Below are 20676 nucleotides of genomic sequence, written 5' to 3'. Positions count from 1 at the left end.
TACGCTGAATAATTACTCACAAATACGGGACTTTCTATGAGCGGAGCTCCACTCTCAGCTAATGTCTGCGATCCTGCATGTCCAGCTGCACCTGATGGCAGCGAGAGCGGCACGAGGGCTAAAAGGGCTCTTTCACTTCCTCCAGCACAAGACGACGCAAACTGCACTCCTCACACAAACAGCAGGCTCATTTTCATTCCTATCCACGTCCGGGCGACACTCTGCTGGAGTGAATGAGGGCTTTGCTGTTAGGAAATCAAAGCGCGCACTGTTCATGTGCATACAGGGCGACGACGTCAAGTCTCTCTTGAGCTCAAACACGCAGTAAATAAACGAACGTCCCAGTGAGTACAAATCATGGTTTTATTAAATCAAACTGAATTTTTGCTCTTTTGAGTGAAAATGTATTGCAAATACTTCTATACATATAGTATCTCCATGACAAGAAGCACCTGTTAGGTCCAACACATACGTACATAATGCAGCAACAGATCAAGAGTGACCGACAAAGAGTGAAAGAGATTAACGCTTGATTGAAACTCGGGCAGTGAAAAGCAAAAAAAAAAAAAGAAAAAAATATATATATAACGTCATACATGACATAGCCCAGGCCGTACTCACAAACTCTTCTCATAGTACAAATTCGTTACGATTAATGCTGCTATTACTTCTTCATATCAAACACCAGACAAGGACACATATTCTCCAGGAGTCCAAGAAGGGACAGAGATAGTTTTGGCAGAGAGATTACAGACTCACAGAGTTTTAGCCTTACAGAGGAAAGCAGATTGATCTCCTAAATTTTTGCCTAATGAAATGTGATACGCTGCACTGAAGTGACACCTTTCTATTTTTTCTCAAAGGGGAAACGCGGGATGAAGGTGGAGCTTCCTGTTAGCTTTTGAGGAAATGCAGGGGGGGGGGGGGGTCAGCACTGCCAGCAGTGGACATACAGAGGATACACACTCTGTATTTGCCAACTCTTCCAACACTCGGATTCTTCAAGGTCTGCACCTCGGCTCAGAGCGGAAAAATTCTCATAATTTGTTCAAACAGAAATACTCAAATCAACGTGGTTTTAAATGAGAAATACAGAGTGAAGCTTGGTTAGGATGTTTAGGCTACGTTTAAAATTCAACTGACTGGCCGTCCTCGTTAAAAGCAAGGCCACTGACTTTGGTTTCTGGTGTTAGTGATTTGCTGCATCTCTGCAGTGACAATAGTTTTGTCACGTTTGTGGATCGATTTCTTTGTAACTTGAAAAAAAGAAAAACTGCAAAGTATTACTGGACAGGAATTGCACCGAAGCCTGTTCAAAAATGGCAGCACATCAGAGAAATGCTGGAGTTTAACTCATGCACTGAAATAACTCACAACCATCGGAGCCACAACTTGGTTGTTGTCTGCGTTTCGAGTCGCGGACCTTGACCAGAGACGGCTTACGATAATGGCATGCCGACACTGCTGCTCTTAGAAAAAAAAAAAAAACCTTTCTACTGGTGCATATGCTCATTACCTGTTCGTAACCTTATGAGAGCGACGAATGGCGAGCAACTCCACAAGCTGGGACTGGCTGCACCAGAAGGAAACGCAGCGATGAGGCAAGAGTGAGAGTAACAGAGAAGTGAAATTTAAATTAAAGGGAGGGAAAAGAATGCAAAATAAGCAAAAAAAAAAGGTTTGTGGACGTTGAACTGGTTCAACTCTTCTCGTCTTGTAGTGCGACTGCTTTCACATTGTAGTGAACTGACTGTGTGCCTGCCTCAGTTTTGCAGCAATCTGGGGGCGAAAAAAAAAAACAAGAAACGCTGACATGAACACAAAAGCTGAGAATCGTCATGTGATACTTTTAATTTCTCAGCACTATACGATCGCACGGTAGGTAGTGGCTCAATGAAAAGGACAAAAACTCGTGTTTAATGTGACGAAGGGCCAATAAAAGCGTCTCACCGTCTCGTAAAACTTGACTTGCTCCTCCAGGTACAACTGCATGACCCTGTTGTAGTCATAGATACGATTGCTGTGGAAGTGATTCATCTCAGCTGCGCCACAGAAAAAAGAAAAGGAAACCAAAGGACTCAGGATACATCCTGCAACTCGCTGCATGACTTGAATATTTCTCTGACTCCGGCGGTACCTTGTAAAGCGTAGGACATGACGCTGACCCGTTTGGCCATCATGGTTTTGTCCTGAGGGGTAATTTTACTGGTGGCCACCAGCTGGTCACCTTCCTTCACTTTGTCTATGGCCGCCTGTGACAGCAGAAAGGAAATAAACCACGACTTCAATTTGATTTTTTTCACTTAAAAGCTCTTAACAGGTTGAGCACAAAGCAGCTGTGAACTTTTGCTACAATATGGAATATTAAAAAAAATAAAAAAATTACGTTATGTCATGACTCTTATAATTATTTTACTGTCATCTTCAGATGTTGATTTACCTTATGGAATCCGATTGTGTCAGGAAAGCATCCCAGGAGACCCTTATATTCATTGTTGGTCTCCATAACGAAATGGAGGTCTTTCTTGGGCTGAAAAGGAAGCAAACACACACAAAAGACAAGATTAATGTACAAAGGAAAAGGTGAGCATCTATAATTGGAATACAAAAATATCAACTTTAGGGGCAGGAAATGATGAAAGACTTCGATAAGAATGAATGGAGGGAAACTGGGGATGACAGGAAAGTACAACTGTGTGATAACACAAGAATGGGTTGAAAGAATCAGGGAGTTAAATGCATAAACAGAATAAAACATGGCCCAAAATATGTAACTTGTTTACATTGTGGGTAAGATTCTCCTGAGCCATATAAGCCAATGCTGCGTGTGGCAGCAGCCTCTATGGATCAACTACACAGTTTTAGCCTTTATGGTCTTTTGAAGAATCTTTGTACATCATATCTATTCAACTAAAGCTATCGCCTCTAAAGCGGGACTGACACAAAACTGTCTGCAGCAACACGAGCTTACCAGACGAGTCCTCCATCTGGAAGCTGCTGGGACATCAAAAAAGCCAAAAGTTGACTTTATTGCACAGTGCCTGGGCAACAGAAGGCTTTTCAAGCAAGCCACAATAGAATAAAAGAGTAAAACAAAACCAGAGAAAGGGGGAGAAATAACTCTGCTCTCAGTATCTTCCTGGACAGATACAGAGCTGACAGGTTGTGGTTAGGAATCAATAAAGCAGGACGAGTGGAATGTAAGCACTGGCTGTAATCAGGGAGCGTTCACGGATATTGTGAGAGGCCGTGGAACCAGAAGAAAGTGTTTGACAGAGAGGCTTAAAAAAAAAAAAAAAAAAGAAAAGCTTCAGGACTCAGACTATTATCCTAATTGGGATCAATTTTGTTGAGTTTGACTTCAGTAACTGTTTCAACGGCAGTGATGTTACAACATTGCTGTTTTTCAACCAACCTGCTCTGCAACCATCAGAGCAATCTCCTCGTACGTCTTCCCCGCCGCCGTCATGGCGTCAGTCAGGGTCGACTCTCCTGAGGGCAGAGAAGGGGTTAAGGTCTGTCTTCACTCGGTTTCTCAACAGTGCCTGTGAAATATGCGGCTTCAAAACAGATTTCCAAAAAAAATGACTGACAGCAGAGCAAACAGAACCTGCAAGCGTCAAGACCTGAGAAAATGTCAAAGCCATGATGGTTTTCTGGGATTTCAGTCCGTCTGTGTTTTCATACCTTGGTACCCGCTGCTGGTGAAGACAGAGGAAAGGTTTTGGAAAGCTTTGCCGATTCTCTGGTACTCTTTAGGCAGAGCTGTGGAGGTTGAGAAAGATACAACACGTTATTTTTGTCTGTAAGACGCAAAATATTCAGGCAACATGCTTGTTTCCAGTGTGAACGTACGGCCTGTGCATCTCTTCCAGTGCTCGTTTCCCACTGTGAGGATCTCCTTCACCCCGTCGTCCATGGCTTTGGTAAACCTGCTGAACTGCTCGCATTTCTGCTCCCTGCAGGCCAGGAACTCGTATCAGTATGCAGCCGTCGGCACATGCTAACTGCGGCGTGTTGACAGGATGAGTCTGAGTCAAACTCACACTTCTAGAGGATCCAGGTCTGGACCTTCGGGCTCTATCGTGGAGAAGATCATCATTCCCACCGTTTCATCCTTCTCTGCTTTTCTTTTCCCCGTCTTCCAGTCCTGTACCAGTCAACCAGTGTTTTTAATCAATGTTTGAAGCTAAAGAAAATATCGAGTGAAGCATTTTAAAAGCAAAAACACACACCCTCTCATCCTTGTAGGATAGGAAAAGCTGAAACACTTCGCTGTTGGAAATTACAGGGTGTCGGCACATCCTGGTCATCCAACCTTGCAAGCGCTCCATGCGCATCTTGATGAACTCTTCCTCGAACCGGCCTTTAACAGAGCGTTGGGAGATCACACTTGTCATTGTTTTTCCTCACAATGTACCGTCCAGGTGGCTGTGGACTCGGACACCCACCTGTCACCTGCTTGTCAGGTAAAGAAGGGATGGGGATGGCCGATCTGTATTTGTCCAGGAGTCTCTCATACAGCCAGTCGAAGTGCTTGTATCTGTGATTGACGGGCCGGTTTGTGGTCTACAGGCAAAAAAATATTTAGAAATGGTGTGACTCCCTGTAAACTTGGAGCAAACAGCCTCCTCACTCAACTAAAAATGTACTTTTGCACATACATGAATCGATGTTCTGAAAAAGCCGGCCTTTATACTCACGTTGGGTGTAACCTGGTACTCGATGTAGCTCTTCAGGCCGTACATCTTTGAGCCTTTCTTTGGGTCCGCTACAACGCAATCCAGCTGGGTAGTTGGGTAAGACCACACAGGACCAACCTCCCCCATCTGAGCACCGAATACAGAGACGAGATTTTTATAGATTAAAATCTTCCTTCTGTTCAGGGTTAATGCATCCGTACAACAGCTAAACAGCCTCGCTCACTCACAAGACAACACCAGTAGTACTCTACATCAGGCTGAATAGCTTTAATACCACTTATACTTGTTAACTATTGTATAAGCTTACATATTCAAAGATAACTCACATAAATCGGTAGCCTGTCTTTGCTCTTGATGGGCTGCTTGGTCAGGAGGTAGAGCTCTGGACCAGACTTGGAGAAACCCGGGAACCTGTTCGAGAAAAAGTGCAAAAACATTGCTGTTGAATCTCTTAAACACTCCCAACAAAATCACAGTAGAGCAAAACACTGCTTAAAACAAACAAAAAAAAAAACAGAATCATAAAGTATTAACCTACTTGTTGAGGGAGATTTTCATCGACGATGCATGGCCTCCTCTCTGTATCGCTCCGCTGTCTCCCGATTCTGATTCAGGGTAGCCACTGGTGGATTTCATATCATCCCATTCGTCGTCCCACTCGTCATCCTCTGCCCCTGAGGTCAGACAAGTACATGCAGAGGAAAGCCGCTAGTTAACAGGGGAAAGAAAAACAGATTCAGTACTGCAATGAAAATATTTTCAGCAGTCTCTTTACTGGGAGTCAAGATATTTTCCACCTTGGAGAGCTGTAAAAATATTCATGACTTAATGCTCTCTAAATCTGAGTAAAGATAGTGATTCCTCTATTGCTATTTGCATTATCTTGAGACACTGATTCATAACCCAAACAGTGCGGGTTACTGGCATGCACTGAAAATATCTTTACAGAAACATTCTGAAACAAAACAGGCTGCGATGGCTGCAGACTTTACTGAGCCTCATTTCCTCAACACTACTAATCACGTCTCAAGAAGATACATCAGAAATGCATGAGTTAAGATGAGAACGTCTCGAAAGTGCACATGCAGCTAAAACAACAGTTTCCCAACTGATATTAGTCATTCTCTCACACAGCATGTATAGAAACCCAAAGCAGGCTGATACAGGATATAACATGAGCTACGACAGCAAAACACATAGCAGGATTGGATTTGTGCTGAGCAGACCTCAAGTAACTTCAGAAAATATGTCAAGAAGTCAATTAAAAAAAAACAAGTGAATTACGTTTTGGTGATCAAACAATGAAATACAGTTTAGTATATTTAAAAGCCAATCACTCTCAATCATGTTCTCATAAACGATTCACAAATGTTCAAATATCTCCTCTGTTTAATCAGATCAGGCATGCCGTCACAAAGCAGCGGCGTTAAAATATCACAACTACACACACATGCTTCAAAAGCGTAAGTGCGCTCCTTAAACTCTGATACGGAACGTTTCACACTGTTTCCAAGTCCACACAAGTATTAGTATTCCTCCAACATGATGTGAAGGTGATACCTGTGTCAATTAGGTAAGGATAGGGGTAGATATCTTGGGCAAGAGAGAAAGAAAGGAAAAAATGGGTTACTTTTTTCCCCTCATAATTTCTTGTGTTCCTCTACAGGAGCGAATGAAAAAGTATGAAAAAGAGGTCAAGTCATTTTTCTGAGTCATGAGTGAGGCTAACTTTTCCACCGTCTGTGAAAAGCAGAATCACGATTTGATCATGTCCTGTGAAAACGCTGTATCGACAGAGGAAACATCTGGAGTTTAAGGTCACTTCGAATCTGCGAAGAAGAGGTGAATTCAAGGACTTTGAGGCGACTTCTCGTGATTCTAATGTGGAAGCAGCTACACGTGGCAGCACTGAAGCTACAAGTCAATACACCTGATAGAACAAGGAAGTGCACCTTATCTTGTAGTAATATTTAACATGGTGGTAAAGGTCAAATGTTTCAAATACTTGCTTTGAGAGGTCATGTAAGCCATGCTGAAAGAGTGATTGTGGCTGAAATCATCATTTCCCTTTGAATTAAACTGGAAATTCTTCTTTCTGAGAAAGTTTTGTTTTCACTTTGCACCCAGGTAACCGTACTGTCGGCTCCTCACGTCCTTCAGGCCGAACGGTTGCTTCGTTCAGCCTTTGAGGATGAGTAAGAGTTTCAATGAAATGATCAGAGCAGCCGAAAGCAACATAATGACGCTGCAGAAGGTGACGAATTCAACAGTGAGGAAGATACCCCTGTACTGATTTAACTGATTTCTGATTCTCAAGTTGAATCACGATCTAATAATGCAGATCTAAATACTCTAATAAGCATAGTACTGCGATAACAACAGTTTAGTGCGCTTACATATACGTATGAGCCACCATAATCCTCAGCAAAAATGATTCAGGATGCCTCAGAAAAGACTTTGTATGTATGTTGCTTGTCTTTGTCATTTCAAGTGTTCATTGTGTAAAAAAAAAAAAAAAAAAAAGAGCAACTCAGTCATGTAACTGTTGCACTGTTATATCACAGAAGGCATCTCTGGAGAGTTCTACAGTAAATCTGTGGTTCCCAAATTTAGCCGACCGTTTCCACGCTCCCGGTCCGAACGGCTAACAAATTTTATAACAATGACTCAGGCACAAAAAACAACTTGTGACTTTTACTGCCAAGACGCGACTTTGCAAACATACTTAATCTCAATATACTCCTTGTTTTCAAATCTACTGGATTATTATTCCTGTGGTTAAAAAAAAAAAGAAGTGACGACTGAGTCAGCCTGGTGAACATTAACAACAAACAAACATCACTGTGTGAAAAGGAAGAAGCACGGGGAAAGTGTAGAGTCATTTCTGAATAAAAACATCCAGTGCTTCCAGAAGTTTAAAGTGGAAATAAAAACCATCATCAGAGCTGACTGCAGTGCTGGAGGACGCTTACCGGGGCCTTGGTAGGCCTGAGGGTGGCCATGTGAGCCCCAGGGGTCAGCGGCACCCCTTCCGGTCTGGGTGCCTTCCGGATTAGACGCCCAGTTGTTGTTGGAGCCGCCGGAGGGGTCGGTGTTCCACGATGACCAGGGATCGTTACCATTGCTGGCCTGCAGGTGACACAAGGAGAACTTATAGGAGGGGATTGAATAAGCAGGCAGTGAGAAGTGAGTGGATTCCAGCGGAGTCTCCAGTCAGTTTAATTGCAGGGACTCTTAAAAAAAAACAAAATAATAATAACATGCTTTCCCAAAGATGCGATGGAGACCAGGCCTCTACAAGGACTCTGTTGATGGATAAATCAACCTAATGAAAACAGCACTGCTTCACAGACGGTTGTAAGTATCCAAGCGAGTGTTTAAAAGAACACATGCTTACCCACAAACACTGCCATTTAACCTTAAACACACTTTCTATTTACAGCACTTGTTTGCAAAATGCATCTGCATGCCGTGGCCAAGCAGGCATACACAATACTTAAAAAAATAAAACATGCAGGCACATGCATGCAGCAGTCTTTCTGTATGTCTTGAAACTAGTTTAATAGTAATTAAACTTAACAGACTTAGTGCCATAAAGAAATATCCAGTGTAACGCACATTCACAAGGGAAACAATGGTTTTATCGCAAACTGCTGCAACGAAAACACGAACACAATAAAACAGCAGCAAGTTTCAACAAACAGCTTCCTGTATTTGAAAACTACTTCACTGCACAAAATAAAAAAACAGGACTCATATAAATGATAATAACAAATGAAATAAAATAAACTGCATTCCGGTGATCATTTGGAATAAAAGATTGTGCGATTTGTCGGCGTGATCATTCAATTACAAGTGACATGAAGAGATCACAGACTCTGATCTTCAGATGTTTGGACCGTGCTGCAGGTGATTCGTACGATTTAAATATGATGTGTGAGACTTGATTGGTGCAGAAGCATCAGAGCGTCTGTCCTTTAATGGAGAGGATGAGATCATGCTTTCAGCAGGCACGAGGGTAGAGGTGGGGGAATCTGTCAAAGCAGACCAATCAGAGGAGTTCGGCTTTTGGCCAGAGGGTGGCTGAGGGTGGGAGGGCTCGGTCTGTTTCATCTCTAGCCGGGCCCACCACCCTCGAGTGGCGGTTACCTCATCGGGGGACGGAAGGTGGGGGGAAACGGGGGAGTCAGGGCTCTCCGGCTGGGGAGCCAAGCCCCCAGCATTCACCTTGAGGGGAGAAGAAGTCGCCGTCATCACAGAGCAAACGGAGTGGAGGTTCACACTGAGCGGGGAGTGGATTAACACCATGCCTCTGTGTGTGTGTGTGTGTGGGAGGATGAGAGTAAGAGCGCAGGAGGGACGACGGCTGACACATTTCCTGCACTGACTCAATCACTTACCGGTGGCCCTCAAAAACAGGACTGATCCAGCAGCGCGCTCATTCCTGTGGAACTTCCTTCCTACTGACAGCAGAAGATTTCTCTGCTTTTATTTTTTTTTCTTTCTCTCTTCTCTGTTCTCTTTAACTCAAGCCGGAGCCCGTGTCGGTTATTAATATGACCGCCATCGGTATCTCCTACAGCAGCTGCTCTCACTTCTGCATCTCTCACTGCACAGACGTCAGTTAACTTTTTCACTGCCAACTTCTGCTTCTTGCTTTCGCTCCAGCGTAAATATTTTTAAAGAAGAAAAAAAAAAAAAGAGAACGAAATACAGCAGTTGTACTGTGTATATTTACACTTACTGCTGCAGTAATAGAAGTTTGGGCTGTTACTACCGGGTTCTGTCACTACCGGAGTGTGCTACCTGGGTTTCTGCAGGCGCTGCTGTCGGGGCGAACGCGTCGAACACAAACAGGTCGGAAGACGCAGCGTTTCCTCCACTCGGAGTGGGTGCAATGCTTCCACCTCCTTGGAAAACAGGTGCCTGATTACCAAGCTGCATTCAAAAAGAGAACAAGAGGCAGAGAAAGGAGGGTCGGGTTATGGGGGGAATCAGAATTTCCAAAGGTACATTCTTCTGCGGTAACGTGACTGTGTCTCCATGACATTTCCTGGCTTTTGCAAACAGGCTCTGGCTTTTTTTCTCTTTATCCAAAATGTGACAGAAGCGACTGGAAGCACATTTGTTTTTCTACTTATCCCATAAGGAGTTCGGCCTGCTTTTGTTTTTGCAGATCTTGCTCTAACCAGCAGAGAGCACTCACACAGTGTCGCTGCTTAAGAAAAACAGGGTGCAGTTTTTCATGGGAAATTACATAAACTACAAGTGAAGACACCGCTGGGGCTTCTTCAGAAATAACTTGGACACATAAAACAGTGCAGAGACAGATGACGAGGTAACGGAGGGTCAGAAAAACAAATACAACCGCATGTCTGCAGGTCACAGAACTCACAAACTCCACATTGCGAGTGAGAGCTCACAGAGAGGTTAAACTGTTGACATCACAGATTTATGCTTTTTATCCAAGTGTTGTTCAGCTGCAGTGAGTCATGTCCCCATGGCGGAGTCAAGAGTCACTGGATGAAGCTGGACACACGCAAAAACCTTAATCAGCACAACGACAAAGGAGGCACATCCTGTCGGGATTGTAGCTTCCAAGCCAGAGACAGAGCCGCATTACACAGACATCTCAAAGTCAACACGGCTTTAAATTGTTTTTCTCTCTCTGACGGAAGTTAATAGTACATCTTGTACAACTTCATTTCCAGACAAAATAGCAGAGCACTTTGTTGCTCAATTCTCCGAAGGTCAAGTTAAATGATGGCTGAAATCAGCAACAGACAGCGGTGGAAGCTCATTTCACCTCGATGTAGTCCTCGGGCACCAGTCCAACGTCCCCTCTGGAGTTCTGTGCTTCAATCCAGCCCCCTCCAATATTCTGAAACACAGTGAGACCCAGCAAGGCACGAGCATGAATCACCTAAATTGGCTTTTTGTGGAATAATCACCTTAAAGCGCATAGAAGACTTAGATCAGAGTCTGACTCTAACGGCAACAGGACAGACTCTAAAATGTAACTAAGGAGAGCATTCTGGTTTGGTGTAATGAGTCACACTAGGGATGCATGATATTAGTAAAACATGCAACATGTGATCATTTTATCATTGAAATGATCTTGATATAATGTGCAATGAAAAAAAAAACAATTGAGTCTTTGATGTTAGTGCTTAAAGTAGTCCTTTTTTCTTGGCGTTTCTTAAAAGACACTGCCACAGGCCTGTTTTCCTTCTTTTTTTTACTGATCACCCACCAGCACTGCTTTAAAGCATTTGTTATTTTTTGCAATTTGTCCTTGACTTTTGTCCTGTTGCTGCCAGGTGCCATGTAATAAAGGAACAATGAAGTGAAATACAGTGTTGTCAACACAATCTGACTGATTGGCCAAAATCAGTGGGGATGACTGCACATGTACAGATCATCACTGATTGAACAGTCATCTTTTTTTTGTTTTGTTTTATGGTCGCAGACGGCCAGAGCAAGGTTACCAAACAATATGAATAATATTACTAATATTATAATAACATTAACATGCCAATTGCATCTTTGTGATACAGTAGGTCGAGAACAGCTTAAAACGGACTTTGGCTAGAAAACTATGTAGGTCAGCACACAGCGAGTGACCTTTGAACTGCCCGCTACGGGCAGAAATGACTTCATGTTTACTTCATCCGTTTCTCTTTCCCTATCCTTCCTTCCTTTGCACATATCTGTGACAGGCATTTATCAACAGGTCGCAGAGTCTCAACCTGAGCGAGATAAGAAGCAGAACATTTGTAATACTGGATTAAACTGGATTAGGGTTCAGTAATTAACTTTAATATTTGGGGGCAAAAATAAAATCACTTAAACAAAAACATCATATTGGAAAAAACATTAAGTAGCTAAAAAGAACAGTATTGATATTCCCAGCATGAATGATGACAGGGGTTCTTTATTTCTAATACTACATCAAAATACACTTTCTGTGAACAGGCGAGTTGAAAAGTCGCCACTTTCTGAGAACAGTTCTTTTTTTAGCAATAACAATGATAATAATAATAAAAACTGATGACAAAACAAATACAACTTCTCGAATTTTAACTTGAGTCCATGTACTATTTTTATTGATCTCTATATTTGTGTCAAATCCGAATCATTACTGGAGTTAGTGACATTAAATGTTTTCCTTTTCTCTTCCTGCATAACTGTCAGATGTGCCGATGAGTCATTTTGCAGCTGAGGGTATTTACTCATTTTGTAACCAACACATTTTTTTTTTTTTTGCTCATTTGCTTGCTTTGTGTGCAACAAAAACAAGAGTGCTTAACCTCATATATCAGCCCCAAAACCCCCGTGACACACAGCAGTGTTTTTTTCAAGTTTCCTAGCCACATTATATGTAACACACATTGGTTCCAGTTAAGAAAAGTGAGAGAAAAGCTTGTGATATTTACCGGATTGGTGATCGTAATCGTCTCGCCTTCTTTCACCGACAACTCATTGTTTCCAGGCTCAGCACTGAAGTCATATAAAACCTTTGCCTGAAGTCAATCAAATAAAAAAAACAAAACCATACATTAAGAGCTTATTGCACGGTTCACTCTCTTCATATGTAAACACAAAAGAAACACACCCAAATGCATTGTGGAGGTCAAACTACTGAGTCAACAAAGGTGAAATTGAACTAGACAAACTAGTTTGCCCTGCCATCTTACGCTGACTGTCAAAATCTAATCAAACCAAGCCGTAATACTCCACACCACCTGCTTTCAGTTTAATACAGAGACCCACGCATCTTCTCACACTAACTCACATCCGACTAACCTGCTGTTCCCTGAGGGTCTCAATGAGGTAGATTCTAATAACAAAATGTATTTGTTTAACACAGTTTATGACATTTAAGAGGTCTACTGCTTTCATTATCACACATTTGTCTGTGTAACATTGCCAGTTTATCACAGATACATTATAGCCTACTGCACATTTACAAGGTTTAAAACTCAAGTTTATTTACTTCCTCTGTCAAAGAAAGTGGAGTAGGAGCAGGATCTGCATACTGGCTTTTCTAACTTGGTTATGTTTTGCAAGAGCAGTTCTTTCTCACGTTTTTGTTCTTGGAGAACCTGCAGATTGCCTCTATTGATAAGCATGGACCTTCTGTCCACTCTATGAATGGTCAAAACATTACAATGAAGTCAAACGCTGACAAACGTTTGACCGAGATTTGAAAGTATATCCTGGGTCCCTCATTCCAGGCTGGAAACCACTTCCAGAAATTAAAGGAAAAAAATATTTATGAAGGTTATTGTACTTACAATATCAAATCATCATTTAATATTAGTATTTTCGGAGTTTAACAACCACATTCTCATCAAATTAAACCTCTAAAGTGAATAATGACAATATTCACTCTGTAAAATGTGCAGAGATGACATGGTTACAGTACACACACACAGGAAGAGACGCACTACATTTCCCAGAATTCCACCGGGCAGGAATGACCCGAACTGGAAAGGTAGTAAAATGTCACAAGACACTTTCTTAATGAGACACATTTTCCAAGTATCGCGCATATATTCGTTTTGCATGTCATGCTAGCTCATGTTTAGTAAAGCAAATGTGCTGTTTTGAAGCTCGCTATCAAAACACTTTGAGACGAGCTGACGGCGAGAGGTGTTGAGTGTAAAACTAATGTCGAACCTGAACAACTCTACAACTCCACAGCCTTCATCTATCGTGAAAAAAGGGAATCAAACGAAGCTAAACGATTCTCCACGGTCCGATCGATGCTTTATGAAAGCAGAGAAAAGCTGTCAGACTAACCTTTTGCGCCATTATCGGAGCATTGATCAATCATTACAGAACAGGCCCTGCAGTTTTCAGGATTTCCACTCCTCAGCTGGACATTTCCCCCCGCCGCTGCTGCCGCTCCTCAACTTCAGGCGTAAACACGGATATTCCTCTGGACGCGGGGCACACGCTAACACATTACTAAAAAAACTGGGTTTCCTTTAAAAACTCGAAAAGAAAGTGAGGCGAAAAAGACGGCGGCCGCGGGGTCCGCTGAGTGCGACGGCCAAGTTTGAACCGCGTAACTGCTGACAGCTCGAGGAGGAGGAAGAGGAGGAGGGGGAGGAAGGGGGAGGAAGAGGGGAGCGGGACCTGCACTGCGCCGAGGGAGAAACCGGAAAGGTGGTCCAGGTCTCCTTTTGCTGTTCAAAAAAAATTACTTGCATTAAAAAAAAAAAAGAAAAAGAAAAAAAAAACCGCAAATTTGTTTGAATATAACGAGAAACAAATGGTATGTGTTAATTACGCCACACAAATAATTTATAAATGAACAAAAATAATAATATTTAAGATAATTTGATTTTATATTTTGGTGTAATTCTCCTAAAAGGAGCACAGGATTCTTCTGTATTTTCCATGTTTCCTGTTTGGAGTTTCTGACAGCTCATAGGGAGTGACCCGCAGCTCGTTTGTTGAACTCAAGTCGCCCCCTGCTGGGCTGGGTGTGACACTGCATCCAGAACGCCTTCCTCTTGTTATTACAGCTTGTACTCAGAAAATGATCAACCAGAAATGCAGCTGCACAAACTTAAAATTCATATGGCTGCATGGTGGGGCAGTGGTTATCACTCTTGCCTCACAGTAAGAAGGCCTGGGCTCAAATATCATCTGGGTCATACTATATGGAGTCTCTATGTTCTCCCATGGGTTTGGTCCAGAAACAGGACCCCTATTTGCCCTTGGGTGTAAATGTGAGTATGTGTGCTTCTCTATCGCTGTGTGTTTCCCCTTGTGATGGACTGGCGATCTGTTCAGGGTGCATCCCGCCTCTTGACTATTCATGGGGACTGGCTTCAATGCCCCATGACCCTCAACAAGATGAAGTGTTATAGAAGATAAATGGATGGATAGACGATCACGTGGCACGGACTGAGAATCATTGTTATATCCTGACTAAGTCAACACCTGGACAGGGTAAACACTTATATACACGCTCAGATAGAACAAACCCAGAAACAGACTGTGGATATTCATGTTGTGAGATGACAGAGATAACCTCTCCATCACGATGAAGCAGAAGCACTCTCTGTGCTCAGAATTATATGCAGGTGCTGTTGTATTTGGTCTTTGTAATTACACCTATGACCGTCTCTTCCAGCAGTCTATTATTTTGTGCTCTCCATTTACATTGAGTGGTGCTCTGCCAAAGAACAGAAACACCTGTCTGTGAAACACAATACAGTTCAGAAACAACACAGGCGGGTTTCCACAACAACAGGCAAGACTGCAGTGCTAAACTGCATCAATTTTAAATGATTTGGCCCATGGGCTGATACATAATCATACAAATCACAAGCAATAACACAAACACTTCAATATCAGTAATATAATGCGGTCAGTTTTTCTCATTGTCTTCTGCTTCTCACACAGTACACACATTAAAACATGTTTTGTAGATTGATCAACTATAATTATACTGGATTTTCAGGTTGTCTAATGTCATATCAATGTACCATTTTGTCATTTAATAGGAAACATGTTGGGTTTATTTAAAAAAATGTTTTTGTGTATTGATTTATTTTAGATATTGTCACTGCATGCATGTGTGTGCATGTTTACCTCATGTCTTTCTTATATTCTGAGATGAATAGATTTTTAAAGGGGTTTCTGGATCATGAAATACTACAACAGCTGTGCACTGAGACTTCAAAGGTCCATAACTCAACATTGTTTACCTTGTGTCATGCCAATTATAATTTTTGGTTGAATGCCAGACTTCATAGTGTTTTTCATTATATGAAACGTTATATTTGGCTGGTATAATACACAAAAAAATGAAACGTGGCCACTGGCTTTTATGCCAGTTAAATGCTTTTTATTTTGGAATATTTAATGACTGTTAAACTTATGGTCTTATTTGTAACGTGAATTAATATTGATTACATCCACAAAGAGATTCTGTGATAAAAATGATGTGTTAAAAAATAACAGTATTTTTTTTAAATTATTTCTCTTCAAAATGTTTTTTTTTAAAAAAATAAAATATCCTCCTGACTCCCAGTTTGCTCCCCTGGAGCTCTCTACCTTCCAAAGTTTCAGGAAGAGTTTTGGATAAAGGAGAGTGTGGGAAAGTTAAAGAGGAAAAACTACCAACAAATGTAGTCCTGAATAACCCAATGAAAATAATAACCACAAGAGATCAGAGTTTTGACAGGACAAACAGAGAATTACGGCAACACTCACATTCCCTCAAATGAAACTACTTTAGCTCAAAGCAACTATTTGATATTTGAGAAGGTGACGGTGAGTGGGTATGAGAGAAACTGTACTTTTCATTTCTTCTGTCTCCTCGTCACCTCTTCATAAATCAAGCACCCGAGTCCAGCAGTGGTCTGGAAAGTGGCAATGAAAGGAAACAGGAGAGTTCTGAGAGTGAGGAGTTGACTACTGAAACAGTACCGCTAAACCTTTAGGAAAAGTCTCTTTTTGGTGTTCAAAATAGTAGTACTTCAGCTTTAATAACCAGAAGGGTTTCACTACTTGCACATTAAAATTGCTGAGATTTTATTTCTATTTTAAATAATTTAACATTATGGAGTCAGTACAGCAAAAAAACTTTCTCGTTGTTATGAGGAGCAAAGAAAAATGTGGCGTGGTGCTTTCCCCTCCACAACGGGGTACAGTGGAAAATGACTGGGCAGTTTTTGCCTGTATCACCTGAGTTCATCTGGCTGTGCAGGTGTGTCACGTGGTGGGAGGGAGTCTGGCAACTCAACAGAAACTCAGCTCTGTTTGAAGATTTCCAGCCTCGCAGAAGCATCATGTTCTCTCTGCTTGCCTTCCCGTGCCTGTTACTAACCTGGATGAAAGGGACGTGTTCAGCGGATACAAACATGCCCTTCATGGAGTACCTGGACCATGACCGTCTGGTCTCTCTGAAATGGGGCTTTGACAGTCTGCAGGGAAACATCACTTTCCAGCTTGTTGTTAACTCCACGGGTTGGGTGGGCTTTGGTCTGAGTCCAAACGGAGGCATGCAGGGGTCTGACATCGTCATCGGTGGCCTTGGATCTGATGGAAGCTACTTCACCGTAAGATAACGCTGCAAAGCGATATTAGTGTGTGAAGCAATGCATTTCATTTTCATCTATTTTGACACATTCTTTATCAAGCTCTATTGCATTGCCCTTTTTAGAGTGACCTCATGCTGGCCCAATATCAAGCTTCTGTTGTTTGAAAGTTTTGTCTTTTCATCCATCAGGATCGTCACGCAACTGGGAACTCCATGCCTTTAGTGGATGAGCATCAAGACTATACTCTTCTCTATATGACAGAAGATGAAGGTCAAACCTCCATGACCTTTCAGAGGTCAATTCAAGCATGCGATGAGGACGACTTCCATATTACTGTGAGACTGGGCTTTTTACATCCAAAACAGCTTATTCTGTGCTAGTTTCCTGCATATCACCATATCAGCTCCTTCATTTCAGTTCTTTTGTTTGACTGTTGTATTGAAAAAAGAAAAGAATACGCAGACAATAGTATAGCATAATAGAGAATTCAAGAATTTGTTTTGCGTGATATCATGTTCCTTGGCATCTCTCTTGAAGGCGCAACCTGTCAAGGTGATCTACGCTTACGGAACAACGGATGAGATCAAAAACCATGGCTCCCGCAGAGGCACAAAGGAAATAAACCTGCTCAGCTATATGCCACGGACAACACCAAACAGCTCCGGCTATTTCAGTGCCAGCGTGAACAATGTATGAATGAGTGCAAACTGATATATCTGCAGTTGTGGAGACCAAACAGTAAAATGATTTATTGGTAGTTTTCTCTGACTCTATGACTACTGTTGTTTTTAGAGACGAACAAAGCGTGTTTTACTCTCCATTGTATTTCTTATTTTCAGATCACTATCCCTGCCATTAAAACTTACTATCACTGCAAGGTCATGACATTTCCGAAGCTTGATAAAAAGCATCATGTCTATCTGGTAATATTCTTTGTATACTTTCACCACTGCTCTGTTGTCCATAATCAGTTGTTTGTCTTCACTAAGTTATTTGACTTTTGTGCTGTTGTGCTGTCAGGATCGTAAAGTCCTTTAATAAAACAATCCCCTGCGTTGATCTGTTTGAAAATGTATTGAAGTGTATCAGTCCAACCTTTTCCCATCATTAATGAAACTTTCTCTCTTTTTGTGCCTCAGATTGAGCCGGTGATCGATAACCCAGACATTGTTCATCACATGTTGCTGTACCGATGCCCCCCATTTGTGACAGAACAGTATGACAACCCCTGCTACAGGGGCGATCAGGGGGACGCCTGCTTTGTCGTGGTGGCTTCATGGGGAGTGGGAGGAGAGGTGAGGATACTGTAGTTTTTAGTATTCCACTGATCGACTGATTGTGCTGACAACCTTTGACATAAATCAAAGTTAATCTATAGTTTGTCTTTGCAACATCAGATATTTGAGTTTCTTGAAAATGTGGGAATTCCTGTTGGAGACAAGCAGAGTGATACGTATAGACTGGAAATACATTACAATAATCCACAGGCTAAAGCAGGTAAATTCTCACATCTTATTCCATAATTGTTGTTCTTTTACTACTGCCATCACTGTCTTTAGCATTATTCTCATTTTTTGTTTTATTTATTTTGTTTTTTTACTGGTATCTTACTCTATTTAGGCATTACAGACAGCTCAGGATTGAAACTGCACTACACAGCACAGCTCCGAGAGCATGACGTGGGCATTCTGTTCATGGGGCTGCTCCCAATGGGAAACCTGAAGTATGAAATCCCTCCAAAAGTTGATCTATTCCGCACCTACGGCAGCTGTGATACTTCTACCTTTACTCAGGTGCTCTATGTGGTTTTCTAATTTAGAATATTAATTTTATCACATTAAAAGCATCACTTTTTTCATGTTCTTTTAAACTATATTTTTCAAGATCTGTGTCTTCCGCCCGCAGCTTGTGAATGCTTGGTCCGATCTTCATGTGTTTGCCTCATTGTTACACACTCACTTGGCTGGGAGAAAAGTCAGAGTTGGTCATTTCAGGTGAGACAAATAGGCAGATTTCCTTAGCCTTTCCTAAGCCTGATACTCAAATCGAGACCTCAAAGCTGATTTTGCTCACAGAAACAAACAGTGGGTCTTTGTACCGTGCGGCCGGGCTTGTGGCAGGAGTAATCCCCTTTTGAACAAAGTTTAAAGGCTGTGACTTAATAACAACATTACTAATGCATGCACTATTGATGGTCAGTAGAGATGGAAAACAGATAGACTTCCTGGGCGTGGATGAAAACTACAACTTTGAAATGCAACAGGCGGTCAATTTGGGAAACATCAAGACAATCCAGCAGGTAAACTTCTCATGTTTCCATCTGTATTTATTTACACAGAAAAACACGACTCTCTGCAGAAAACAGTGCCATAGTTGTTTGTGTTCTTATTATTCTGTTATTTTTCTGCCACGACAGGGCGATGAGATTGTTATTGAGTGTACTTACAGCACCAGTAATCGTACTGACGTCACCCAGGTGGGTGGATCAATCACAGTCACTGTCTGATACAGAGTGTATAAGTACACCACAGCAGGTACAGAGAGAACATGCAAGCTCCACACAGGTAATCCAATATCATGTATTCATGCTGTGGACAAACTGTCTTTGCCTCTTGCTTCCCTTTGTGGAATATAGGCGCACACTCTGTCACCATCTGCTCACCAAGGGAGAAACATCACATTTCTTTTCATGTCTTTGAAACCTGCCATATTTCTCACTGCTCCCCTTCAGCTTGGATTAGCCACTACTGATGAGATGTGCCTGGCCTTCCTGTTCTACTACCCTGCAATCCCAATCGGGTCGTGCATCAGCCATCCAGACACAACATATCTACCCACAAAGGCAAGTGACAAGTAAGACTCAGTTCAGTTTCTGCAGAATTGAATAGTGCTGGTTTACAAAAAATAATGTAAACAATGCTTTTAAAAAATCATGCCTATGTACCCTTTTCTGAAATATTTTGTCCTTATTCCAAGAACATCTGTGCAAAATCCAAGCTATGAGGACATTGCAGAATATGAGACTTTGTTGAAGACACTACCTCAAGCTCTTGTGATCAGTGATGAAAATGTAAGTTTCACTTTGGATAGTTTCATGTTTTAGTTTCCTTTTTAAATCTAAGCTTTCAAAACAAGGGGAGGAAAATATTTGTTAGCATTTATTAATCTAGCGTTTGATGGTACAGTGAGTTTCTCATTTTTGTCAGGAATACACTGGAAATACTGTATGTCATTTGTCTGATATTTACTGCTGTTGCACAGAGATTTTATCTGTGTTGCTGCACAATAACATTGTTGTGCAAGATTTGCCTCAATTCAAGTTACTGATAACAAAGCAGATGTTTTTTGTCATTTATTTTTGCAGTATCATATAATGTTTTGTCTTTCTTTTTACAGAACAACTACATAGTTGATAATGTAACAATCAGAGATCTGATGGCGACACCCACTGTTTCTTGTGAAAGAAGCAGGTGCACCAAACTCTGCGCTTCCTGGATGGTGAACACAGCAGGGATCACCATTCTGTTTCTCTGGATTGTAATAACTTAAGCTTTTATTTTCTGTCTTCATTGATAATGTTTAATTTTTATTAGTCTCACTGTTAATCACAAATCTGCTCAGCAATTCATTATCGAACTCATACATCATCTGATTGAAAATGTATATCATCAGTCATGAGGGAATTTCAAAGACACTTGAATATGCAATTCGTAATAATGTCATCTGTGCTTTAGAAAATCCAACAAACAATTCCATTGTTTTGATCTGATTTTAGGATTATTTAATAAAAACATGGGATTTGTAGGAACGCCTTGTCCTTCCAATCATATGCATTTATCTCTGTATATTATCTATCTCTCTAGATACACTACACAATGATCTTTCACTTGCATGCATTAAATAAAGAC

At 41.5% G+C, this 20676-nt stretch overlaps 3 protein-coding genes across 4 annotated transcripts in view; 1 reads left to right on the top strand and 2 right to left on the bottom strand.

Moving 5' to 3' along the window:
- Positions 1-20676, bottom strand: part of cmtr1 (cap methyltransferase 1) — a 506633-nt gene that overhangs the window by 103108 nt on the left and 382849 nt on the right. The window lies entirely within an intron of this gene.
- On the bottom strand, positions 382-13811 carry snx9b (sorting nexin 9b). Of its 2 annotated transcripts, XM_030111094.1 has the most exons (19): positions 13509-13811; positions 12140-12226; positions 10510-10584; positions 9510-9641; positions 8853-8930; positions 7676-7832; positions 5242-5377; positions 5030-5114; positions 4704-4829; positions 4452-4569; positions 4236-4366; positions 4047-4150; positions 3856-3959; positions 3688-3765; positions 3416-3492; positions 2441-2530; positions 2138-2252; positions 1951-2042; positions 382-1779 (listed from the first exon to the last, which is right to left on the bottom strand). In XM_030111094.1, the coding sequence occupies exons 1-19, from the start codon at positions 13518-13520 to the stop codon at positions 1732-1734; spliced, it is 1845 nt and encodes a 614-aa protein (XP_029966954.1). In that variant the 5' UTR covers positions 13521-13811; the 3' UTR covers positions 382-1731. The 2 variants fall into 2 exon arrangements, with proteins under 2 accessions (XP_029966954.1, XP_029966953.1); XM_030111093.1 differs by lacking the exon at positions 8853-8930 and having other exon boundaries at positions 13509-13808.
- LOC115402292 (DBH-like monooxygenase protein 2 homolog) lies at positions 16288-20452 on the top strand. Its single transcript, XM_030110805.1, is given in 15 exon segments — positions 16288-16292; positions 16397-16443; positions 16446-16786; positions 16957-17103; positions 17306-17458; positions 17608-17691; positions 17908-18063; positions 18166-18265; positions 18389-18561; positions 18674-18762; positions 18971-19067; positions 19185-19244; positions 19500-19621; positions 19745-19838; positions 20165-20452. Coding segments are annotated over 15 exon segments (1821 nt in total). The 3' UTR covers positions 20318-20452.

Source organism: Salarias fasciatus, chromosome 15 (genome assembly GCF_902148845.1).
Source record: "Salarias fasciatus chromosome 15, fSalaFa1.1, whole genome shotgun sequence".
In the NCBI taxonomy this organism is placed as follows: Eukaryota; Metazoa; Chordata; class Actinopteri; order Blenniiformes; family Blenniidae; genus Salarias; species Salarias fasciatus.
The sequence above is the reverse complement of the archived record's forward strand: the minus strand, read 5'-3'. Positions and strand labels throughout refer to the sequence as shown.

Excerpts from the sequence above, each read along its gene's own strand:
- snx9b (XM_030111094.1), bottom strand. Across the intron at positions 7,833-8,852 it reads ACCTTCCGTCCCCCGATGAG|GCCAGCAATGGTAACGATCC; the intron begins GTAACCGCCACT and ends TGTCACCTGCAG. Across the intron at positions 4,151-4,235 it reads TATCCTACAAGGATGAGAGG|GACTGGAAGACGGGGAAAAG; the intron begins GTGTGTGTTTTT and ends TGACTGGTACAG.